Source organism: Macaca nemestrina, chromosome X (assembly GCF_043159975.1).
Source record: "Macaca nemestrina isolate mMacNem1 chromosome X, mMacNem.hap1, whole genome shotgun sequence".
Classification (NCBI taxonomy): Eukaryota; Metazoa; Chordata; class Mammalia; order Primates; family Cercopithecidae; genus Macaca; species Macaca nemestrina.
In genome coordinates this window covers 103,209,127-103,235,876 of record NC_092145.1, presented here as the reverse complement: position 1 = coordinate 103,235,876, position 26,750 = coordinate 103,209,127, and the positions used below count along the sequence as shown (strand labels likewise).

At 38.7% G+C, this 26,750-nt stretch overlaps 1 protein-coding gene across 3 annotated transcripts in view; it reads left to right on the top strand.

Annotated features, from left to right (window-relative positions):
- The first annotated feature begins 2,841 nt into the window (after positions 1-2,841).
- LOC105463874 (fatty acid amide hydrolase 2) overlaps positions 2,842-26,750 on the top strand; it is a 192,593-nt gene continuing 168,684 nt past the window's right edge. Inside the window, exons 1-2 of one of the 3 annotated variants that reach the window (XM_071088629.1) lie at positions 2,842-3,183; positions 8,734-8,816. In XM_071088629.1, the coding sequence (XP_070944730.1) occupies positions 2,992-3,183; positions 8,734-8,816 (275 nt within the window). In that variant the 5' untranslated portion in view covers positions 2,842-2,991. The remainder of the gene's footprint in view (positions 3,184-8,733; positions 8,817-26,750) is intronic. The other 2 variants (XM_071088628.1, XM_071088627.1) reach the window with 2 other exon arrangements.

The following is a 26,750-nucleotide window of genomic DNA, read 5'->3' as shown; positions in this document are numbered from 1 at the left end:
GCCCAGTGCAAATGAATATAAAACACTATGATGTACTAGAAAGGAACTGTCAAAAGTTTTACACACACACTTGGTACTGGCATAAAGCCAGACTATTACACCGATGAAACAGAATGCAGCACAGGTAAAAACTCTTGCATGCACAGTCAAATGAAAAGTTATTTTTACACCATTTATTGCAGCATTATTCACAAAAGCCAATAGGTGAAAGCAACCCAAACTTCCCTCACCAAACGAATGGATAAATATAATTTGGAATATAAAAATAACAGAATAAGCTTAGGCACGGTGACTCATGCCTGTAATCCCAGCACTTTGGGAGGCCAGGGCAGGAGGATCACCTGAGGTCAGGAGCTCAAGACCAGCCTGGCCAACATGGCAAAACCTCTACTAAAAATACAAAAATTAGCTGGCGTGGTGGTGGGTGCTTATAATCCCAGTTACTTGGAAGGCTGAGGCAGGAGAATCGCTTGAACCCAGGAGGCAAAAGTTGCAGTGAGCCAGGATGGCGCCACTGCACTCCAGTGGCACTCCAGCCTGGGTGACAGAATGAGACACCGTCTCAAACAAAACAAAACAAAACAAGACCAAAAAAACACACAAAAAAACAAAAAAACCCGGAATATTACTCGGCTTTTTAAAAGCAGGAAATTTAACATCTATTTTAAAGATAAATCTTGATGGTCTTATAAATGTAATTAAGTCCATCACAAAAAGCATGAATCCACTTATACGAGTTATCTAAAGTAGTTACACTTTTAAAAAGAGAATATAGAATGGCATTTGTAAAGGGCCAGTCAATGGGGAAAACAAGTAGTCGATTCATATATAGTATGTATTCATTTTGCAAGATAAAAATGTTCTGGTGATATGTTGCCAACAATGTCAGTATACTTAACATGATCTAACTATTAATATAAAATTAAAATATTTAAGATTGTAAGAAAACCCAGAAGCTTTACATCCACATGTGATTTAATCTTCATAACACCATATGACAGCTGTTATTCTACTTTACAAATGAGAAAACACACTCAGGGACATTAAGTGATTTGTACAAGGTCAAAAATATAATGAGTGCTGGATCTAGGATTTGGATTCAGGTCTGTCTGGTCAGTGCCCAATCAGTGAGCATTCTTTGTACCTCAGGCTCACATATTGGTCATTTACAACTTAAATAAAGTAACAAAACTTAGGCAAAGGAAATATTTTCATTTTGACAAAACCTTTCTCTGGTAAAGAAGCTTCACTCAGCTACAGGTTTTGCTCAGAACTTTAATGGAGCCTAGATTATGACAACCTGCTTTATCAGCTTTGTTTACTGGATCTGCTAGATGTACCTGTCATGATTAACCTGCTTTCTACCAGGTGCTTGAATTAGGCTAGAAGTGTTGTGATGACACTGTCAGTATCAACGTAAGTTTTGAAGGTGAAAAGACAGTGACCTGGATGACTTCGTCATTTCACCTGCCCAAGACCTTAAATGCCAAGCTCGAATCTCTGTCTTCAACACTCATTTCATAATCACATACCTTCAACCAACAAACCTGTATCGATTTCACATCAAGCCCTATGTTATGCTCTGGTAATACAAAGAAAAATTAGAATGAACCTGTTCTTCAAGGAGTTTATATCTAGATGGGGCATAGACACAAAAACCTAACACATAACAAAGGGTTGTAAGTGCTATGATTTTGTTAATCTATGGAGTGCAGAGTTACAAAAGAGTGGCATCACACTCAGTTGTAAGTTCAGGGAAGACTTCCTGGAGGAGGTGGTACTTGTCCTGAACTAGATGAAGAGCTTGGGAAAGCAGATGCAAAGATAAGGAGGGAAGAGAGATCTTTTGGATAGTTGTTTGTCGGGAGAGATGGAAGGGGTTAGGGATGAAGCATAGAGTTTTTCAGACACCAGTCATGAGACTCGAATGACAGACAAAGTAGATGGGTCTTGAACCTGTGGAAAATGGAGAATTATTGCGGAGTTATTGGCAGGGGAATAATATTGTCATATTTACGTATTAGAAAGAACACACTATAAATAAAGACAGGGTGATCAGCTAGATTATTTGTAGAAGTTCATGTAAATGTCAGTGAGATCTGAGCCAGACTGAGCTGAGAGGGAAGGGCTGGATTCTCTCATGAGAATGAGAGAAATGGAAGAATCTGAGGTGATTCTAGATTTTTGGCATGGCTGACTGGGTGGATGAAAATTCCATTTGTAAACCTGTAGGGGCAGCAGTTTGGGGGAGAAAAGGATGAGTTTTGGATTTGTTGAATTTGAACGATCTGGAAGACGTTCCCATGGAGATGTCAAAAAGGCATTTCAAGTGTCCAGTTTAGGAGACAGATGGGCTGGAGATTTGATGTTCATCAGTACTACCTGTTAGTGATCTTATAAAGATTAAATAATATGCATATGGAAAATATGTATATGCTTGCCATTTAGTTGTTTGTTGAACATACTGAATATTTGCATACAAAGGTATACTTACAACACTTTTTAAATAAGCACAACTGAAACAAACTATAACAACTACCACTTATACTATTTACCATACATTGTGCTAAATGTTTTATTTATTATCTAGTGTTTGTGGTAACCCTTTGATATAGAAGTAGTTATTCCCATTTTTTTCTTATGAGTAAACTGACTAGGAGATATAGTGTAAGTTGGCCAGGGCTACGCAGTAGCAGAACTGGGGAATTCCAAGGCCAGTGTTCTTTCTTATGATTCACTTTCTGTCTTGGGTTACAACAGCACTAACAACAGGTAGCATTGCACACAGGCAGTTGCTGGGAAGGCTCCGCCCCCATCTCTGGCTAGGAGCCCTGCAGGTGATGATAAACAAGCTCCTGTGGAATTGTGGGTAGACACTGGACTTGTAAACGAAAGGCTTCATAAGTACCTCTTTGCTTAGTATTTTGCTCGTCCTTTCCCCAGGGTGCACGTAACCCTCAAGCACTAGGACCGTGCGGAATCCAGGCTACGATGGCACCTTCATTTACCGCCCGCATTCAATTGTTCCTTTTGCGGGCGCTAGGCTTTCTCATAGGCTTAGTAGGTCGAGCAGCTTTAGTCTTAAGGGGCCCAAAGTTTGCCTCAAAGACCCCTCCGCCTGTGACTGAACCATTGCTTCTGCTTTCAGGGATGCAGCTGGCCAAGCTGATCCGACAGAGAAAGGTGAGAGTGCAATTCAGAAGAGGCTGGAGGGACAGGTATTTTAGCAGGATCCAGGAAGCTTAGTGGTGGCGGTGGTTGCGGTTTCCTTTCCATTCTCTACTAGGGCGACTTGACTTAGGAGAGGCATTTATTGGGAATGAAGGGAGACTTCTGGGTGTTGTAGTACGTTTATTTTTACCAAGGACATTTACTGTGGCCATGGGTTGGTACCCTCATAGTCCTTCCTATCCATTTGTCCTATTTGTGCATAATTACTGTGTGTGGGGGGTAAACCAGGTGTGAGTTCTCAGTCATGGAAAGTCAGTCTCTCTTTTTCTCTCTCCCTCCCCCTTTCTCTCTCTGTATTCCTCCCTCTCTCACAGGCCCCAGACCTACCTGCTGCTTAAGATTCAACCAATTCTTTTTAAAATTGATTTAAAATGAAAGTAGTACTTGGTCTAGGATAGTAAAAGGTGTGTCTACCAAATATTTAGTGCATAGTATATGTGAAATACTCTGCCTGGGTACTTAAACATATTCTATTTCACGGATGCAGTTATATAGGTAATATTCATATTTTATGCATAAGAAAACTGAAGTAAAATGATTTGCACAAAAATTATTGAAAGTTCTAAATTAAAAATAATTAAGCAGCTCATTCGTTTTCTCTAGAGTTGTGCAGGTGGGACTATTCATCTCTGTCGTATAAATGATTGGTTACCTAGAGATCTTGAGCTACAGTCTAGTATTGTTTATTTATACTCCGCTTGTTTTCATCTCTCTGCTGTTTCATTTGTTTTTCGTCATTGTTTTATTTCTGGAATCTACAATACTACTTAACAAAGAAGAGTCATGCAGCAAATACTTCCTGAGTATCTCAGTATGTGTTCCTGACTGTATGAATTAATAATATTTGTATTACACTCCTGGTTACCTTTCAAAGACCTATCCTATCTTCTTGCCGTATCCCCTCCCCAGCCTCTACCCACCCATGCATGCTTTTCTAACTTTCTAACAGTTAGGGAGGCAATGGGATGTATTAGGTTGGTGCAAAAGTAATTGCGATTTTTGTAATTGAGATTTTGACATTACTTTTAATGGCAAAAATCACGATTACTTTTGCACCAACCTAATAGTAGAAAGATGATCTATTTCAAATTTTGGACTGTCTGTCCATGGCTGTGTGACCTTGTGCCACAACAATTGCAGGTAATACATATCAAGCACCTGGCACATAGGAGATTGTGTAACATAATGATTAGAAGGATGGACTCTAGAGTCAGACTGCCTGGATTCAGAAATCCTAACTTTTCTACAATCTAGCTCTGTGATCTTAAAAACATTTCTTTTCTTTTTTTTTTTTTCTGAGACGGAGTCTCGCTCTGTCGCCCAGGCTGGAGTGTAGTGGTGCGATCTCTGCTCACTGCAACCTCCGCCTCCTGGGTTCACGCCATTCTCCTGCCTCAGCCTCCCAAGTAGCTGGGACTATAGGCACCCACCACCACGCCCGGCTAATTTTTTGTATTTTTAATAGAGACAGGTTTTCACCGTGTTAGCCAGGATGGTATCAATCTCCTGACTTCGTGATCCACCCGCCTTGACCTCCCAAAGTGTTGGGATGACAGGCGTGAGCCACCGCACCCGGCCTTAAAAACATTTCTTAACCTTTTGTGTATCTGATATCCTTTAAGAAAAATGAATTTGATAATAGAATCTACCTTTTAGAGTTGTTGTGATGAATTAAATGAATTCATATATGTAAAACTTATAGAACATTGTCTGGCATACTAGTCCTATGTAAATATTAACTATTACTATTATTACTATCTTCAGGTTTTTGGCAACTAGCCATTTTTTATTCATGATTGCCCATGAGAAGAGATAATCTAGATATAGTTTATCTAGATTTATAAAAATGTTCTGAAGGGGAGAAGTGGAGTGGATACAAAGTTTTGTTTATCCCTTAGTTTCTGCCTTTTTTACGCATGGAAATATTATTACTGCAAAACAACTGAATTTATTAAACACCTACCATGTGCCACTTGATAAGGCAAATATTTTACTTAGATTTTTGTAAATTGAATCTTCGTAATGACATTTTGAGGTACATGTAATTATCATCATCTTACAGAAACGGAAAATAAAGTTTAGAGCTTTCTAATAGCTTGTCCAATGCCACACAGCTAGAAAGTGGTAGAGCCAGGTGAATCTTACTCAATTTTTGTTGACACTTTATGGAAGAGTATGCTTCCTGATAACGAACTCTGATTGAACAGTTTCCTGTGAGTCAGTGTCTACTGTCTTTATGCTTGCTTTTGTATCTCTATATGGTTACTCTTCTATTATTCAGAATTCAGTCTACCACTATGTGATCTGAACCTCCACAGCCTCAGTTGGTATCCAAGGTTGGGCCTTGCCAAAAATATATCAACTTATGGCCACCACCATACATAGCCTGGTCATTGTTTTCGCACATTTGGATATTTGATTTTGTTGATGATCTGAAAGTCAATAAAGTTTTGAAACCATAAGTCCCACTCTTTATTCATCTCCTTTGTTAGGAGACAAGGGTGGAAAGAGGCTTCATTGCATGATCTTTTTTACTTTCAGATTTTTGAAACATGTGTTCATGTTACCTATTTATAATAAATATAATCAATACTTTAGAAAATTAGAAAAAAATTATTTTCAGTGTTTAGATAAGTAATAAAAAATATCACTAGTTCTTCCTTTAGTCTGTCCATACAGAGAAATATGGTACAGCCATTAATAAGTATGAAGTTGATCTAAAGGAACAGATATGTAAATAGTTCTGAATTATGTTAAGTGGTAAAAATATAAGGTACTGAACAATGAATATGATATGATTCCTTTTGTGTGAAGGAAGGAGACAGCTGAAGAGAGGGGAGAAGGGAATAAGGGAGTGAGGGAGGGAAAGAGAGAGAGAGTGAGAAGCTTTCACTTTTCATTTGTACTTTTCTGTAGTAAGTGAATTTTCTAACCATGTACCTAGTCTTCATTTCTCTTACGACAGCAAGGTTCATTTGGAAAAAGCAAACAAAAATATCCAGGCTCAGCTATGTGGCTTTGGTTAGGTCACTTAACCTCAGTGAGCCTCAATTGCTTCATCTGTAAAATGGGGATAATATTACATGTGTTGCTAGGAGGAGTTAATGACATAATGTATATAAAGTTCTTGACATATAATAAGTATTCAGGAAATGGCAATTATGGTCATGTTAACTTGTACTTCTAATCCCTGCCTTTTTTTTTTTTTTTTTTTTTTTTTTGTCACGTTCTGCATGCTACAAACTCAGTTAGGGTAGCAGTGGCAGTTGAAGATCTTTGGGGTTGTGTATGTTGATGGAGTGACCAGGTGCTAGACATCAGCTTGACAATCCAGGCTCTTAATGTATATAACCAGCTATGTATACACTAGACTATTGAGTTATGGTGGCTGAGATCTCTGTCTGTGGATGCATTTAACAAACATTTACTGAAAACCTACTAGATGCATAATTCTAAAGGACAAGTAGAGTTAACCCAAATGAAAAAATACATATAACTTTCTTTTATAATTTTGTAAATCTCCCCTGTATCTATGGTTGCATCTTTTTTTTTTTTCATTCTTAATATTAACCATTTTTCTGCACACACTCTCTCTCCATCATGCTTGTTGCAGTTTATCCGTTTGATAGGTATTTAAAAGTTAGTTCATCTTTTTATACTGGTTGTGTTGTTACTGTTCCTATTTTATTTCTGTTATTAAATTTTATCTTGATTTTGTTATTCTTTAAAAAATTTCTTTATTTTTCTGTTATTTTAAGTTGTCTTACTTTTTATTTTTATAAATAAAAATATATTAGGACAATTTTAGCCATATTCAATAGATTTGATAAAAAATGTTCCTCTTTTTGTGAATTTACTGATAATTTGCCATTTTAGTTTTGTTTACCTCTTAGATCCATTGATTATATGGAAAAATGTTTTTGAAATAGTTAAGCCTTCTAAATATCACCGTTTAATTTTGGGTTTCTAATATTCCTGGATAATTTGTCAAATTGACTAAGAAATTCTCTAAAATCTTTTGGGATTTAAGATCTGCTTTGTGTGACATGATTATTTTTTGTTAATGATTGATGAATAAAGAGCATATTCTTGATGGAGTAAAAAATTCTCCCTCACTATGCATTTGAGCATGTTGGTTGTATTATTAAATTCTCAGATATATCCTCACTTTTTACTCCTTGGTCTGTCAGTCTCTGAGAGAGCTATATTGTTTGCTACTGTACTTATACATCTGGTCAACTTCTCTTTGTATTTGTAGTATATGCTTCACGTATTTGCCTGCTTTATTAATTCAGAAAAGTATACAACTGTTATAGCATCCTCATATATCATACCGTTTTAGGATTTAGTTTTAAAATTTGCTTTCTCTGATATTAATGATACCACCTCTGCTTTCTTGTTGTTTGTTTTCACCTAGTATATCTTTGCCTAACTCTTTGTTTTCAATCTTTCATTGTCTTTTTGTTCCAGATGAATTTCATATAAACATTGTATAGCTGAGCTTTTTTTTTAAAACCAAGTTTAATGTTTTTGCCCTCTGGCAGGGGAATTCAGTCCTTCACACTTATTATGTAATTGGTTTAATCCTTTTCACTTGATGTAATGTTTATAATTTATCAAACTTGCTTTTTTCTTTCCTTTCCTTCTTTTTTTCTGTCTTGATCTGATTTCTTTTTAATTATTTTTCTCTCCTCATTACTTGGGGGTTCTGTTTGGCTTTGCAGTTTTCTAATGTTTATTGTGTCATGTCTAAGAATTAACATTAAAACTACAATTGTATATAATAATTAAATAATAATCTTGTAGCACCCACCCAGGATGTTTTCCTTGTCTTATCCCTCCTCACATGCTTAACTTAAGACCTTTGGTTTAGGGTTGGTAAATTTAGCAAACAAAAGTACAGTATGCTTAGCTAAATTTAAATTTAAGATACATAACATATACATTTCAGTATAATCATCCCCATGCAATAATTGGGACATACTTATACTAAAATTTACTCTCTATTCATTTGAAATTCAAATTTAACTTGATTTCCTGTGTTTTATCTGGAAACCCTACATTTACGTCCTTTTATGTCTCCACTCCCCAACTCTTGGTTTTGCAGAGATGATCTTAAACTGTTAAGTTTCAGGGTATTACTGAAACGATATCTATTTTTTCATTGATTATTTACTAGAACAAAATATTTGCTAGTTTAGTATATATACATAATATCTCAGAACTCCAATTTATATTTAATTTCAGCAGAGTTTATTCCTTTTGTCCCTACTTATTGTTTGGAACTTTCTTATACTGGTATATTTCTGACATCTTACCTCCAAAATAGACATCTTATACCTCCTCAGCCTCATATTTTGCCTCATGGGGGACTACACTGGGTAATTCACTGAAAGTGTCTCAAAAAAATGATTAATGTACGCAGGAATCTTTCAGGAAATACTTGCTGAATGAATTGTTTAGTGAATAAATGGCTGCTAACTAAAGTATTGTATTTTGCAGGTGAAATGTATAGATGTTGTTCAGGCTTATATCAACAGAATCAAGGACGTGAACCCAATGACCAATGGAATTGTCAAGTACAGGTGAGCATTTCCACTCTCTCAAGGAGTCATTTATGTTCGTTTTAGTTCTACTTCTGTGGTCATGCTACCTTAGCATATTTCCTAGATTCTTCTTTCTCTGTTTCCTTCCCTTGTTCTCACTGGGAACTTCTCTGACTTCTAATTTCAGTATTTTGTCCTTTGTTGAGAGTTTATGATTATTTGTCTGCATCCTCCTCCTATTAACTGTAAGATCCTTGATGGAAAGGACTAAAAATTATTGTTTTTGCATATCCAACATCCAGAACAAGGCCTAAAGTTTGGTAGACATCATTGAACGTTTACTGAATAGATTAATATTTGGTAGTGAGTCTAATAGGAGAACCCCCCCACACACACACACACGCACACTTTTTCCAATGTGTATTTAGCATAGTAGATAGTATTTTATATAGCTATCATATATGTTATTTCTGTGTCTCTATTGCTAAGTAAACACTTCTCAGCAGCTGTGAGGTATTAGAGGGCCAAAAACTTGGATTATTCTCTTTGTAATATTCTGTTTAACGGGTACCACAGTTCATCTTAGCACACTGTGACATAGGGTGCCATTGTGTAGATCTCAGCCGTTCATGTACCATCTTTAGGATTTTTGTCTTGTTTGCACATCAGCTCTGTTGTTGTTAATATACTTATTAAAATTGAGTCACTTATTCTAACTTAATCATTTTAAAATGAAACTTTGTATCACTATGCATATTAAAATATATGCCACACTATTTTAACAAAGAATTTAATATAGGGAATTGGTAGAATAGATGTTTAAGGACTGAAAAAACAAACAAAAAAAGTAACACTGAAGTAACACCGAGATGATGACTGCAGGAAACAGTAAAGTGAGGAAACACCCTAGGTATGAGGGAACAAAGGGAAGAAATTGGGATTATCATAATCTAGGCTTTCAAAGGAAATGCCTGCAGAGCTGGGACCAAGACATCTGTGAAAAGGGTGTTACCTGGCTGCTGCTTCTACCTCAGAAACTTTGAAAAGGGACCTCATATTCAGAGCTGTAGTTCAGAATTCTGAGAAGCAGCTGCCAGCTGACTGGCGCCGGTATTTCTGAGGGAGTGTGATGAGACTGATTCTAGATTGTGGGAATGAATAGGAAACTGGAATCAACTACTGTGGCTTGGATGAAAAGCTATTGTTGAAACAATGGTGTCAGGAACAGCAAGCAAACTGGAAGAAACAAACCCCTTCACCTCTTTTCTTTCCTCCTAGTCTTTATCTAGCACCGATATTTGAAGGATCCAAGAGGGCACAAATTATCAAAGGAAAGTTTAGTTTTCTGAGTCCCATCATAAAGTGGCATATAGAATACTTGTTTGAGGGCTGAGAGATAATAGTATAAAAACTGGTTCAACATTGCATAGTCATTGTGGTCTTGATTGTCTCACCCACCAGATTGTGAGTTCCTCAGTGGCATGGACCGTGTCTTTTTCATCTTATTGTCTTCAGTGTCTAGAACATGAACTGATATTTAGCATTTCTTCAGTAAGTAATGATTTAATATACCTGTGTTTAGACAATGTTTGTTTTGGAGGTCCTGAATGCAGTTTCGTCTTATGCTCCGCAACCTGTTGGCTTCTTATATCTTCCTGGATTATGATTTGTTGTTCACTGTTTTTCTTGCTTGCCTGGAAAAGTACAAATTTGTTACTACTTTTAGACTTTGCTCCCTGGAGCATCTATTGTCATGCATTTAATGCAATAGATATGTTCTTCCCAATCTTTGAATGACATAGAAAATGGTCAAGGCAAACTTTCTGGGAGCCTTAGAGTCCATAGATGTCAAGACGCAAAATACACACTTACAGAATCACATAGACCTGGAACACAATTCTTCCTCTGTTAGTTATTGTATGAACTTAGGCATGTTTTGGAATCTCTCTGAATCTTTGTTTTATTCTTTCTAAAGGGGAAAATAATATGGACGCTCAAAATTTATAGTTTTACTAATTTAAATGCTTGAAAACACTTTCATTCATTTATCCCACAAATGGCTATTGAATGCTTACTATATGCCTGGTAGTGCGCTAGGTGTTGAAGATATAAAGATAAACACAACAGTCCCTGACTTCTTTCAGCTCCCAGTCTGGTGGTTGAAGCATGCGAATAACCATTATTTACCGCACAGTGGAATTAGTGCTCTGATAGGGGAAGAAAAGAGTACTGTGGGAGCATGGAGAAGGTTACTGATCCAAGACTGAAGAGGTTTCAGAAAAGGCTTTCTGGAGAAAGTGATATTATGTGTTGCTTTCCACTGAAAAGCTATCCAAGGGGTAGAATCCTCCTTGGATTTCACTCCCCTACCACTGGCTGTACTCGAATCACTGAGCAAGTGCAGAATTTCAAGATATATAGATTTTTTTAAAACTCTCTCAGACCTCAATAAGTCTTTCACTCAACCCACATTGGCCAACCTATGTATCATCTGGTGTCACAGCCACCCTTAGGCCTCATCCTCTGTTTGTCTCCATAGAAGCAAGGGTAAGGATTTTTGACTGAGGTGCCTTGTTTCAGCTTGGCTGAAACTATGGGGATTTCCTTGGTCTCAGGAGTCCAGTGCTGCCTTGTGGCACTGAGGCCACGTATAAGGATATCCAATTTCCTTTATGCCTTTATCAACCTTCCCTTGGAAGTTCTCTGCTTGTGCTGATTGTGTGTGGCTGAAGTTTGGGCAATGCTAACGAAGGGGATTTCAAGACCTTAGGAAAGTGTACAGAGTTAAGGCACTACCTTTTCTCCATCCTTCAAACGAACAGGACTGGGGAGCCTGACTGCCCTGCCCCACCTGGTTGGGAAACTCCTGTGAGGCAAGTGTTGCAGGACCCCTGTCTTACATCAACAAATATTGTGCCAGTAAGTGGTGCTGATAACATCAGTATTGGTAGGACTTGTTGAAGAAATAGCTGCTGCAGTTCTTCTCATTTTTTTTTTTCTGGTATAGAGACTTGTAACCCATTTCCTAAATTTCATCTTGCCACTTCCCTAAGCTCTGTGGTTTGGGTGACATGGCTTTGGCTTAATCTTCTGTAATTCTAATCCTTTGATTTTCCTGACAGGAATTTTGTTGACTGTCAGGAGAACCGGATGATATTAGTAATGATGATAGTGATAGCTGACATTTACTGAGTGGCTCTTCTGTGCTAGGTACTGTGTGTATGCATTGTCACATTTAAATAACAAAGCATGTAGTTGCTATTGTTACCACCATTTTATAGCTGGAGAAACAGTTTAGTAAGTTGTCACTTGCAAGGTTATATAACCACCTCAGATCAGTCTTTCTCCAAAGCCTGGAATTTGACCATTCTGCTACACTGCTTTTTGGATAGCCAGGTTCTTTGCATTTGTAAGAGACCAGATTGCAACATTCTCAGATTAATACTTTGCTGTGCCTAATTCACTACCAAAACTGTCTCATTTTTTTTTAAACATAAGTAAGCTTCTAAAAAATGTAGTCAATACTTATTTTTCTGAATCCTTACCCCATAATTACACCTACACTCGCTGAAATCTAGCTTCTGTTCCTACCACTCAATTAAAAATAACCTGCTGGCTGGGTGCGGTGGCTCACACCTGTAATTCCAGCACTTTGGGAGGCTGAGGAGGGCAGATTACCTGAGGTCAGGAGTTTGAGACCAGCTTGGCCAACATGGTGAAACTCCATCTCTACTAAAAATACAAAAATTAGCTGGGTATGGTGGTACATGCCTGTAATCCCAGCTACTCAGGAGGCCAAGGAAGGAGAATTGCTTGAGCCCGGGAGGCGGAGGTTGCAGTGAGTCGAGATTGTGCCACTGCCCTCCAGCCTGGCCGACAGAGAAAGACTCTGTCTGAAAAACAAAACAAAACTAAACAAAACAAACAAACCAAACAATCAAACAAAATAGCCTGCTAACTCTATCAGTTTGGGTTGTTTCTACTGCAAATAACAGAAAACCCAATTCAAAATGACTGAAAGCAATAGGGAAAATATACTATCGCACAAACCAGTAAGTCTTTCGGTAAGTTAACTCTAGAATTGATTGACTCAGCAGCTGAAAAATGTCATCATTAACCTGTTTTCAGTCTTTTGCCTTGGACTCCTAGTTTGTCAGCCTTATTAGACTAGGTCTTCTCATTGTCATAAGATGGATGCTATGCCTTATGTCTCAAGAGCCAAAATTGTGACCAGATACCACTGGCAAACCAATTTTTGGCAAGGTGAATAACATCACTGTGATAGCACTAAACAAATAAATCACACACTTAAGGTTAGAGATTGGGCCTATTTCCTGTGAGGCATATGGCAGTACAATAAAGAAAGTTGCCTGAAAAATTGAAGTTATGTTTATAAAGGGAAAAAGTTTTGTTTATAAAAGGAAAAAGTGAATTTTGGATAGGCAGCCAACAATGTCTGCAACTCTTGACAATATGACTTTGGGTGAGTCCTTAAGCTCTCTTTATCTCAGTTTCCTCATAACCATAATGAAGCAACTGTTAGGTACCTAATGTTATTATTGTGAGGATGGAGCAACTTAACGAATTTAAAAAACAATGATTGGCACATAAAACGGACTCGGTATTGGTTCATGTTGCTCTTATTATCAAAATGATAATTGCTCTGTTCTTGAAGTCATTGCTACCTTTTGCTTCCAGACAGTGCTGTTCTATTATTTTATTATTTAACTCTTACACATCTAAATACATTTTATTCTTCCTTAAGGTATGATTCTGTAATTGTGTGTGTGTGTGTGTGTGTGTGTATCTGTATAATAGTTCATGAATATAGTTATAAATATTCTTAGCCTTCGTCTTCTATGACTTCAAATATCATTTGAACACTGATAATTCCTGGAACTTTGTCTGCAGCCCAGACCTTTCCTCTAAGCTCAATTCCTTTTTTTTTTAAATTTTTTAAAATTTTACTTTATTTTATTATTTATTTATTTATTTATTTATTATTATTATTATTATTATACGTTAAGTTCTAGGGTACATGTGCATAACGTGCAGGTTTGTTACATATGTATACATGTGCCATGTTGGTGTGCTGCACCCATCAACTCGTCAGCACCCATCAACTTGTCATTTACATCAGGTATAACTCTGAATGCAATCCCTCCCCCATACCCCCTCCCCATGATAGGCCCCGGTGTGTGATGTTCCCCTTCCCGATTCCAAGTGATCTCATCGTTCAGTTCCCACCTATGAGTGAGAACATGCGGTGTTTGGTTTTCTGTTCTTGTGATAGTTTGCTAAGAATGATGATTTCCAGCTCCATCCATGTCCCTACAAAGGACACAAACTCATCCATTTTTATGGCTGCATAGTATTCCATGGTGTATATGTGCCACATTTTCTTAATCCAGTCTGTCACTGACGGACATTTGGGTTGATTCCAAGTCTTTGCTATTGTGAATAGTGCTGCAATAAACATATGTGTGCATGTGTCTTTATAGCAGCATGATTTATAAACCTTTGGATTATAGTAATGGGATGGCTGGGTCATATGGTACATCTAGTTCTAGATCTTTGAGGAATCGCCATACTGTTTTCCATAATGGTTGAACTAGTTTACAATCCCACCAACAGTGTAAAAGTGTTCCTATTTCTCCACAGCCTCTCCAGCACCTGTTGTTTCCTGACTTTTGAATGATCGCCATTCTAACTGGTGTGAGATGGTATCTCATTGTGGTTTTGATCTGCATTTCTCTGATGGCCAGTGATGATGAGCATTTTTTCATGTGTCTGTTGGCTGTATGAATGTCTTCTTTTGAGAAATGTCAGTTCATATCCTTTGCCCACTTTGGATGGGGTTGTTTGTTTTTTTTCTTGTAAATTTGTTTGAGTTCTTTGTAGGTTCTGGATATGAGCCCTTTGTCAGATGAGTAGATTGCAAAAATTTTCTCATGCCTATGTCCTGAATGGTACTACCTAGGTTTTCTTCTAGGATTTTTATGGTATTAGGTCTAACATTTAAGTCTCTAATCCATCTTGAATTAATTTTCGTATAAGGAGTAAGGAAAGGATCCAGTCTCAGCTTTCTACTTATGGCTAGCCAATTTTCCCAGCACCATTTATTAAATAGGGAATCCTTTCTCCATTTCTTGTTTCTCTCAGGTTTGTCAAAGATCAGATGGCTGTAGATGTGTGGTATTATTTCTGAGGACTCTGTTCTGTTCATTGGTCTATATTTCTGTTTTGGTACCAGTACCATGCTGTTTTGGTTACTGTAGCCTTGTAGTATAGTTTGAAGTCAGGTAGCGTGATGCCTCCAGCTTTGTTCTTTTGACTTAGGATTGTCTTGGAGATGCGGGCTTTCTTTTTTTTTTTTATAAATTTATTTATTATTATTATACTTCAAGTTGTAGGGTACATGTGCCTAACGTGGAGGTTTCTTACATATGTATACTTGTGCCTTGTTGGTGTGCTGCACCCATCAACTCGTCATTTACATCAGGTATAACTCCCAATGCAATCCCTCCCCCCTCCCCCCTCCCCATGATAGGCCCCAGTGTGTGATGTTCCCCTTCCTGAGTCCAAGTGATCTCATTGTTCAGTTCCCACCTATGAGTGAGAACATGTGGTGTTTGGTTTTCTGTTCTTGTGATAGTTTGCTAAGAATGATGGTTTCCAGCTGTATCCATGTCCCTACAAAGGACACAAACTCATCCATTTTTATGGCTGCATAGTATTCCATGGTGTATATGTGCCACATTTTCTTAATCCAATCTGTCACTGATGGACATTTGGGTTGATTCCAAGTCTTTGCTATTGTGAATAGTGCCGCAATAAACATACGTGTGCATGTGTCTTTATAGCAGCATAATTTATAATCCTTTGGGTATATGCCCAGTAATGGGATGGCTGGGTCATATGGTACATCTAGTTCTAGATCCTTGAGGAATCGCCATACTGTTTTCCATAATGGTTGAACTAGTTTACAATCCTACCAACAGTGTAAAAGTGTTCCTATTTCTCCACATCCTCTCCAGCACCTGTTGTTTCCTGACTTTTGAATGATCGCCATTCTAACTGGTGTGAGATGGTATCTCATTGTGGTTTTGATTTGCATTTCTCTGATAGCCAGTGATGATGAGCATTTTTTCATGTGTCTGTTGGCTGTATGAATGTCTTCTTTTGAGAAATGTCTGTTCATATACTTTGCCCACTTTTGGATGGGGTTGTTTGTTTTTTTCTTGTAAATTTGTTTGAGTTCTTTGTAGGTTCTGGATATTAGCCCTTTGTCAGATGAGTAGATTGCAAATATTTTCTCCCATTCTGTAGGTTGCCTGTTCACGCTGATGGTAGTTTCTTTTGCTGTGCAGAAGCTCTTTAGTTTAATGAGATCCCATTTGTCAATTTTGGCTTTTGCTGCTGTTACTTTTGGTGTTTTAGACATGAAGTTTTGCCCATGCCTATGTCCTGAATGGTACTACCTAGGTTTTCTTCTAGGATTTTTATGGTATTAGGTCTAACATTTAAGTCTCTAATCCATCTTGAATTAATTTTCGTATAAGGAGTAAGGAAAGGATCCAGTCTCAGCTTTCTACCTCTGGCAGGCCAATTTTCCCAGCACCATTTATTAAATAGGGAATCCTTTCCCCATTTCTTGTTTTTGTCAGGTTTGTCAAAGATCAGATGGCTGTAGATGTGTGGTATTATTTCTGAGGACTCTGTTCTGTTCATTGGTCTATATTTCTGTTTTGGTACCAGTACCATGCTGTTTTGGTTACTGTAGCCTTGTAGTATAGTTTGAAGTCAGGTAGCGTGATGCCTCCAGCTTTGTTCTTTTGACTTAGGATTGTCTTGGAGATGCGGGCTCTTTTTGGTTCCATATGAACTTTAAAGCAGTTTTTTCCAATTCTGTGAAGAAACTCATTGGTAGCTTGATGGGGATGGCATTGAATCTATAAATTACCTTGGGCAGTATGGCCACTTTCACAATATTGATTCTTCCTATCCATGAGCAAGGTATGTTCTTCCATTTGTTTGAGTCCTCTTTTTTTTTTTAAATTTATTTATTATTATTATACTTTAAGTTGTAGGGTACATGTGCATAACATGCAGGTTTGTTACATATGTATACTTGTGCCATGTTGGTGTGCTGCACCCATCAACTCGTCATTTACATCAGGTATAACTCCCAATGCAATCTCTCCCCCCTCCCCCCTCCCCATGATAGGCCCCTGTGTGTGATGTTCCCCTTCCTGAGTCCAAGTGATCTCATTGATCAGTTCCCACCTATGAGTGAGAACATGCGGTGTTTGGTTTTCTGTTCTTGTGATAGTTTGCTAAGAATGATGGTTTCCAGCTGCATCCATGTCCCTACAAAGGACACAAACTCATCCTTTTTGATGGATGCATAGTATTCCATGGTGTATATGTGCCACATTTTCTTAATCCAATCTGTCACTGATGGACATTTGGGTTGATTCCAAGTCTTTGCTATTGTGAATAGTGCTGCAATAAACATACGTGTGCATGTGTCTTTATAGCAGCATAATTTATAATCCTTTGGGTATATACCCAGTAATGGGATGACTGGGTCGTATGGTACATCTAGTTCTAGATCCTTGAGGAATCGCCATACTGTTTTCCATAATGGTTGAACTAGTTTACAATCCCACCAACAGTGTAAAAGTGTTCCTATTTCTCCCCATCCTCTCCAGCACCTGTTGTTTCCTGACTTTTTAATGATCGCTATTCTAACTGGTGTGAGATTGTATCTCATTGTGGTTTTGATTTGCATTTCTCTGATGGCCAGTGATGATGAGCATTTTTTCATGTGACTGTTGGTTGTATGAATGTCTTCTTTTGAGAAATGTCTGTTCATATCCTTTGCCCACTTTTTGATGGGGTTGTTTGTTTTTTTTCTTGTAAATTTGTTTGAGTTCTTTGTGGGTTCTGGATATTAGCCCTTTGTCAGATGAGTAGATTGCAAATATTTTCTCCCATTCTGTAGGTTGCCTGTTCACTCTGATGGTAGTTTCTTTTGCTGTGCAGAAGCTCTTTAGTTTAATGAGATCCCATTTGTCAATTTTGGCTTTTGCTGCCGTTGCTTTTGGTGTTTTAGACATGAAGTCTTTGCCCATGCCTATGTCTTGAATGGTACTACCTAGGTTTTCCTCTAGGATTTTTATGCTATTATGTCTACGATTTAAGTCTCTAATCCATCTTGAATTAATTTTCGTATAAGGAGTAAGGAAAGGATCCAGTGTCAGCTTTCTACTTATGGCTAGCCAATTTTCCCAGCACCATTTATTAAATAGGGAATCCTTTTCCCATTTCTTGTTTTTGTCAGGTTTGTCAAAGATCAGATGGCTGTAGATGTGTGGTATTATTTCTGAGGACTCTGTTCTGTTCCATTGGTCTTTATCTCTGTTTTGGTACCAGTACCATGCTGTTTTGGTTACTGTAGCCTTGTAGTGTAGTTTGAAGTCAGGTAGCGTAATGCCTCCAGCTTTGTTCTTTTGACTTAGGATTGTCTTGGAGATGCGGGCTCTTTTTTGGTTCCATATGAACTTTAAAGCAGTTTTTTCCAATTCTGTGAAGAAACTCATTGGTAGCTTGATGGGGATGGCATTGAATCTATAAATTACCTTGGGCAGTATGGCCATTTTCACGATATTGATTCTTCCTATCCATGAGCATGGTATGTTCTTCCATTTGTTTGTGTCCTCTTTTACTTCACTGAGCAGTGGTTTGTAGTTCTCCTTGAAGAGGTCCTTTACATCCCTTGTAAGTTGGATTCCTAGGTATTTTATTCTCTTTGAAGCAATTGTGAATGGAAGTTCATTCCTGATTTGGCTCTCTGTTTGTCTTTTACTGATGTATAAGAATGCTTGTGATTTTGCACATTAATTTTGTATCCTGAGACTTTGCTGAAGTTGCTTATCAGCTTATGGAGATTTTGGGCTGAGACAATGGGGTTTTCTAAATATACAATCATGTCATCTGCAAACAGGGACAGTTTGATTTCTTCTTTTCATAACTGAATACCCTTGATTTCTTTCTCTTGCCTAATTGCCCTAGCCAGTACTTCCAGCACTATGTTGAATAGGAGTGGTGAGAGAGGGCATCCCTGTCTTGTGCCAGGTTTCAAAGGGAATTTTTCCAGTTTTTGCCCATTCAGTATGATATTGGCTGTGGGTTTGTCATAAATAGCTCTTATTATTTTGAGGTACGTTCCATCAATACCGAATTTATTGAGCGTTTTTAGCATGAAGGGCCATGGAATTTTGTCAAAAGCCTTTTCTGCATCTATTGAGATAATCATGTGATTCTTGTCTTTGGTTCTGTTTATATGCTGGATTATGTTTATTGATTTGCGAATGTTGAACCAGCCTTGCATCCCAGGGATGAAGCCCACTTGATCATGGTGGATAAGCTTTTTGATGTGTTGCTGAATCCGGTTTGCCATTATTTTATTGAGGATTTTTGCATCGATGTTCATCAGGGATATTGGTCTAAAATTCTCTTTTTTTGTTGTGTCTCTGCCAGGCTTTGGTATCAGGATGATGTTGGCCTCATAAAATGAGTTAGGGAGGATTCCCTCTTTTTCTATTGATTGGAATAGTTTCAGAAGGAATGGTACCAACTCCTCCTTGTACCTCTGGTAGAATTCAGCTGTGAATCCATCTGGTCCTGGACTTTTTTTTGTTGGTAGGCTATTAATTATTGCCTCAATTTCAGAGCCTACTATTGGTCTATTCAGGGATTCAACTTCTTCCTGGTTTAGTCTTGGAAGAGTGTAAGTGTCCAGGAAATTATCCATTTCTTCTAGATTTTCCAGTTTATTTGCGTAGAGGTGTTTATAGTATTCTCTGATGGTAGTTTGTATTTCTGTGGGGTCAGTGGTGATATCCCCTTTATTATTTTTTATTGCGTCAATTTGATTCTTCTCTCTTTTCTTCTTTATTAGTCTTGCTAGTGGTCTGTCAATTTTGTTGATCTTTTCAAAAAACCAATTCCTGGATTCATTGATTTTCTGGAGAGTTTTTTGTGTCTCTATCTCCTTCAGTTCTGCTCTGATCTTAGTTATTTCTTGCCTTCTGCTAGCTTTCGACTGTGTTTGCTCTTGCTCCTCTAGTTCTATTAATTGCGATGTTAGAGTGTCAATTTTAGATCTTTCCTGCTTTCTCTTGTGGGCATTTAGTGCTATACATTTCCCTCTACACACTGCTTTAAATGTGTCCCAGAGATTCTGGAATGTTGTATCTTTGTTCTCATTGGTTTCAAAGAACATCTTTATTTCTGCCTTCATTTCATTATGTACCCAGTAGTCATTCAGGATCAGGTTGTTCAGTTTCCATGTAGTTGAGCGGTTTTGATTGAGTTTCTTAGTCCTGAGTTCTAGTTTGATTGCACTGTGGTCTCAGAGACAGTTTGTTATAATTTCTGTTCTTGTACATTTGCTGAGGAGTGCTTTACTTCCAATTACGTGGTCGATTTTGGAGTAAGTACGATGTGGTGCTGAGAAGAATGTATATTCTGTTGATTTGGGGTGGAGAGTTCTATAGATGTCTATTAGGTCTGCTTGCTGCAGAGATGAGTTCAATTCCTGGATATCCTTGTTAACTTTCTGTCTCATTGATCTGTCTAATGTTGACAGTGGAGTGTTGAAGTCTCCCATTATTATTGTATGGGAGTGTAAGTCTCTTTGTAAGTCTCTAAGGACTTGCTTGATGAATCTGGGTGCTCCTGTATTGGGTGCATATATATTTAGGATAGTTAGCTCTTCCTGTTGAATTGATCCCTTTACCATTATGTAATGACCTTCTTTGTCTCTTTTGATCTTTGATGGTTTAAAGTCTGTTTTATGAGAGACTACTATTGCAACCCCCGCTTTTTTTTGTTCTCCATTTGCTTGGTAAATCTTCCTCCATCCCTTTATTTTGAGCCTATGTATGTCTCTGCGTGTGAGATGGGTCTCCTGAATACAGCAGACTGATGGGTCTTGACTCTTTATCCAGTTTGCCAGTCTGTGTCTTTTAATTGGAGCATTTAGTCCATTTTCATTTAAGGTTAATATTGTTATGTGTGAACTTGATCCTGCCATTATGATATTAAGTGGTTATTTTGCTCGTTAGTTGATGCAGTTTCTTCCTAGCCTCGATGGTCTTTACATTTTGGCATGTTTTTGCAATGGTTGTTACCGGTCGTTCCTTTCCATGTTTAGTGCTTCCTTCAGGGTCTCTTGTAAGGCAGGCCTAGTGGTGACAAAATCTCTAAGCATTTGCTTATCTGTAAAGGATTTTATTTCTCCTTCACTGATGAAACTTAGTTTGGCTGGATATGAAATTCTGGGTTTAAAATTCTTTTCTTTAAGAATGTTGAATATTGGCCCCCACTCTCTTCTGGCTTGTAGAGTTTCTGCCGAGAGATCTGCTGTTAGTCTGATGGGCTTCCCTTTGTGGGTAACCCGACCTTTCTCTCTGACTGCCCTTAAGATTTTTTCCTTCATTTCAACTTTGTTGAATCTGGCAATTATGTGTCTTGGAGTTGCTCTTCTCGAGGAGTATCTTTGTGGCGTTCTCTGTATTTCCTGGATTTGAATGTTGGCCTGCCCTACTAGGTTGGGGATTTTCTCCTGGATGATATCCTGAAGAGTGTTTTCCAACTTGGTTCCATTTTCCCCCTCACTTTCAGGCACCCCAATCAGACGTAGATTTGGTCTTTTTACATAATCCCATACTTCTTGCAGGCTTTGTTCATTTCTTTTTCTTCTTTTTTCTTTTGGTTTCTCTTCTCACTTCATTTCATTCATTTGATCCTCAATCGCAGATACTCTTTCTTCCAGTTGATCGAGTCAGTTACTGAAGCTTGTGCATTTGTCACGTATTTCTCGTGTCATGGTTTCATCTCTTTCATTTCGTTTATGACCTTCTCTGCATTAATTACTCTAGCCATCAATTCTTCCACTTTTTTTTCAAGATTTTTAGTTTCTTTGTGCTGGGTACGTAATTCCTCCTTTAGCTCTGAGAAATTTGATGGACTGAAGCCTTCTTCTCTCATCTCGTCAAAGTCATTCTCTGTCCAGCTTTGATCCGTTGCTGGCGATGAGCTGCGCTCCTTTGCCGGGGGAGATGTGCTCTTATTTTTTGAATTTCCAGCTTTTCTGCCCTGCTTTTTCCCCATCTTTGTGGTTTTATCTGTCTCTGGTCTTGATGATGGTGATGTACTGATGGGGTTTTGGTGTAGGTGTCCTTCCTGTTTGATAGTTTTCCTTCTAACAGTCAGGACCCTCAGCTGTAGGTCTGTTGGAGATTGCTTGATGTCCAGTCCAGACCCTGTTTGCCTGGGTGTCAGCAGCAGAGGCTGCAGAAGATAGAATATTTCTGAACAGCGAGTGTACCTGTCTGATTCTTGCTTTGGAAGCTTCCTCTCAGGGGTGTACTCCACCCTGTGAGGTGTGGAGTGTCAGACTGCCCCTCGTGGGGGATGTCTGCCATTTGGGCTACTCAGGTTTCAGGGACCCACTTGAGCAGGGAGTCTGTCCTTTCTCAGATCTCAACCTCCGTGTTGGGAGATCCACTGCTCTCTTCAAAGCTGTCAGACAGAGTCGTTTGCGTCTGCAGAGGTTTCGGCTGTGTTTATTATTGCCCTGTCCCCAGAGGTGGAGTCTACAGAGACAGGCAGGTTTCCTTGAGCTGCTGTGAGCTCCACCCAGTTCGAGCTTCCCAGCAGCTTTGTTTACCTACTTAAGCCTCAGCAATGGCGGGCGTCCCTCCCCCAGCCTCGCTTCTGCCTTGCAGGTAGATCACAGACTGCTGTGCTAGCAATGAGGGAGGCTCCGTGGGTGTGGGACCCTCCCGGCCAGGTGTGGGATATGATCTGCTGGTGTGCCTGTTTGCTTAAAGTGCAGTATTGGGGTGGGAGTTACCCGATTTTCCAGGTGTTGTGTGTCTCAGTTCCCCTGGCTAGGAAAAGGGATTCCCTTCCCCCTTGGGCTTCCCAGGTGAGGCAATGCCTCGCCCTGCTTCAGCTCTCGCTGGTTGGGCTGCAGCAGCTGACCAGCACCGATCATCCGGCACTCCCCAGTGAGATGAACCCAGTACCTCAGTTGAAAATGCAGAAATCACCGGTCTTCTGTGTCGCTCGTGCTGGGAGTTGGAGACTGGAGCTGTTCCTATTCGGCCATCTTCCTCCGCCCCCTCAGAGTCCTCTTTTATTTCACTGAGCAGTGGTTTGTAGTTCTCCTTGAAGAGGTCCTTTACATCCCTTGTAAGTTGGATTCCTAGATATTTTATTCTCTTTGAAGCGATTGTGAATGGAAGTTCATTCATGATTTGGCTCTCTGTTTGTCTGTTACTGGTGTATAAGAATGCTTGTGATTTTTGCACATTAATTTTGTATCCTGAGACTTTGCTGAAGTTTCTTATCAGCTTAAGGAGATTTTTGGCTGAGACAATGGGGTTTTCTAAATATACAATCATGTCATCTGCAAACAGGGACAATTTTACTTCTTCTTTTCCTAACTGAATACCCTTGATTTCTTTCTCTTGCCTGATTCCCCAAGCCAGAACTTCCAACACTATGTTGAATAGGAGTGGTGAGAGAGGGCATCCCTGTCTTGTGCCAGTTTTCAAAGGGAATTTTTCCAGTTTTTGCCCATTCAGTATGATATTGGCTATGGGTTTGTCATAAATAGCTCTTATGATTTTGAGGTACGTTCCATCAATACCGAATTTATTGAGAGTTTTTAGCATGAAGGGCTGTTTAATTTTGTCAAAAGCCTTTTCTGCATCTATTGAGATAATCATGTGGTTCTTGTCTTTGGTTCTGTTTATGTGCTGGATTATGTTTATTGATTTGCGAATGTTGAACCAGCCTTGCATCCCAGGGATGAAGCCCACTTGATCGTGGTGGATAGGCTTTTTGATGTGTTGCTGGATCCGGTTTGCCAGTATTTTATTAAGGATTTTTGCATCGATGTTCATCAGGGATATTGGTCTAAAATTCTCTTTTTTTGTTGTGTCTCTGCCAGGCTTTGGTATCAGGATGATGTTGACCTCATAAAATGAGTTAGGGAGGATTCCCTCTTTTTCTATTGATTGGAATAGTTTCAGAAGGAATGGTACCAGCTCCTCCTTGTACCGCTGGTAGAATTCAGCTGTGAATCCATCTGGTCCTGGACTTTTTTTTGTTGGTAGGCTATTAATTATTGCCTCAATTTCAGAGCCTGCTATTGGTCTATTGAGGGATTCAACTTCTTCCTGGTTTAGTCTTGGAAGAGTGTAAGTGTCCAGGAAATTATCCATTTCTTCTAGAATTTCTAGTTTATTTGCATAGAGGTGTTTATAGTATTCTCTGATGGTAGTTTGTATTTCTGTGGGGTCGGTGGTGATATCCCCTTTTTCATTTTTTATTGCATCTATTTGATTCTTCTCTCTTTTCTTCTTTATTAATCTTGCTAGCGGTCTGTCAATTTTGTTGATCTTTTCAAAAAACCAACTCCTGGATTCATTGATTTTTTGGAGGGTTTTTTCTGTCTCTATCTTGTTCAGTTCTGCTCTGATCTTAGTTATTTCTTGCCTTCTGCTAGCTTTCGAATGTGTTTGCTCTTGCTTCTCTAGTTCTTTTAATTGTGATGTGAAAGTGTCAATTTTAGATCTTTCCAGCTTTCTCTTGTGGGCATTTAGTGCTATAAGTTTCCCTCTACACACTGCTTTAAATGTGTCCCAGAGATTCTGGTATGTTGTATCTTTGTTCTCATTGGTTTCAAAGAACATCTTTATTTCTGACTTCCTTTTGTTATGTACCCAGTAGTCATTCAGGAGCAGGTTGTTCAGTTTCCATGTAGTTGAGCGGTTTTGATTGAGTTTCTTAGTCCTGAGTTCTAGTTTGATTGCACTGTGGTCTGAGAGACAGTTTGTTATAATTTCTGTTCTTGTACATTTGCTGAGGAGTGCTTTACTTCCAATTATGTGGTCCATTTTGGAATAAGTGCGATTTGGTGCTGAGAAGAATGTATATTCTGTTGATTTGGGGTGGAGAGTTCTGTAGATGTCTATTAGGTCTGCTTGCTGCAGAGATGAGTTCAATTCCTGGATATCCCTGTTAACTTTCTGTCTCGTTGATCTGTCTAATGTTGACAGTGGAGTGTTGAAGTCTCCCATTATTATTGTATGGGAGTGTAAGTCTCTTTGTAAGTCTCTAAGGACTTGCTTGATGAATCTGGGTGCTCCTGTATTGGGTGCATATATATTTAGGATAGTTAGCTCTTCCTGTTGAATTGATCCCTTTACCATTATGTAATGGCCTTCTTTGTCTCTTTTGATCTTTGATGGTTTAAAGTCTGTTTTATGAGAGACTACTATTGCAATCCCTGCTTTTTTTTGTTCTCCATTTGCTTGGTAAATCTTCCTCCATCCCTTTATTTTGAGCCTATGTATGTCTCTGCATGTGAGATGGGTCTCCTGAATACAGCAGACTGATGGGTCTTGACTCTTTATCCAGTTTGCCAGTCTGTGTCTTTTAATTGGAGCATTTAGTCCATTTACATTTAAGGTTAATATTGTTATGTGTGAACTTGATCCTGCCATTATGATATTAACTGGTTATTTTGCTCGTTAGTTGACGCAGTTTCTTCCTAGCCTCGATGGTCTTTACATTTTGGCATGTTTATGCAGTGGTTGGTACCGGTTGTTACTTTCCATGTTAGTGCTTCTTTCAGGGTCTCTTGTAAGGCAGGCCTGGTGGTGACAAAATCTGTAAGCATTTGCTTATCTGTAAAGGATTTTATTTCTCCTAAACTTATGAAACTTAGTTTGGCTGGATATGAAATTCTGGGTTGAAAATTCTTTTCTTTAATAATAAAGAAAATAAATAAATAGATAAATAAATAAATAAATAAAAGACTCCCCAAAAACAAGCTAGAGAAAAAAAAAATGAGTAAAATATAATTTCCAAAAAAAAAAAAAAAAAAAAAAAGAATGTTGAATATTGGCCCCCACTCTCTTCTGGCTTGTAGAGTTTCTGCCGAGAGATCTGCTGTTAGTCTGTAGAGCTTCCCTTTGTGGGTAACCCGACTTTTCTCTCTAGCTGCCCTTAAGATTTTTTCCTTCATTTCAACTTTGGTGAATCTGGCAATTATATGTCTTGGAGTTGCTCTTCTCGCGGAGTATTATTGTGGCGTTCTTTGTATTTCCTGGATTTGAATCTTGGCCTGCCCTACTAGGTTGGGGAAGTTCTCCTGGATGATATCCTGAGGAGTGTTTTCCAACTTGGTTCCATTTTCCCCCTCAGTTCAGGCACCCCAATCAGACGTAGATTTGGTCTTTTTACATAATCCCATACTTCTTGCAGGCTTTGTTCATTTCTTTTTCTTCTTTTTCTTTTGGTTTCTCTTCTCGCTTCATTTCATTCATTTGATCCTCAATCACTGATACTCTTTCTTCCAGTTGATCGAGTCCATTACTGAAGCTTGTGCATTTGTCACGTATTTCTCGTGTCATGGTTTTCATCTCTTTCATTTCGTTTATGACCTTCTCTGCATTAATTACTCTAGCTATCAATTCTTCCACTTTTTTTTCAAGATTTTTAGTTTCTTTGCGCTGGGTACGTAATTCCTCCTTTAGCTCTGAGAAATTTGATGGACTGAAGCCTTCTTCTCTCATCTCGTCAAAGTCATTCTCCGTCCAGCTTTGATCCGTTGCTGGCGATGAGCTGTGCTCCTTTGCCGGGGGAGATGCGCTCTTATTTTTTGAATTTCCAGCTTTTCTGCCCTGCTTTTTCCCCATCTTTGTGGTTTTATCTGCCTCTGGTCTTTGATCATGGTGACGTACTGATGGGGTTTTGGTGTGGGTGTCCTTCCTGTTTGATAGTTTTCCTTCTAACAGTCAGGACCCTCAGCTGTAGGTCTGTTGGAGATTGCTTGAGGTCCACTCCAGACCCTGTTTGCCTGGGTATCAGCAGCAGAGGCTGCAG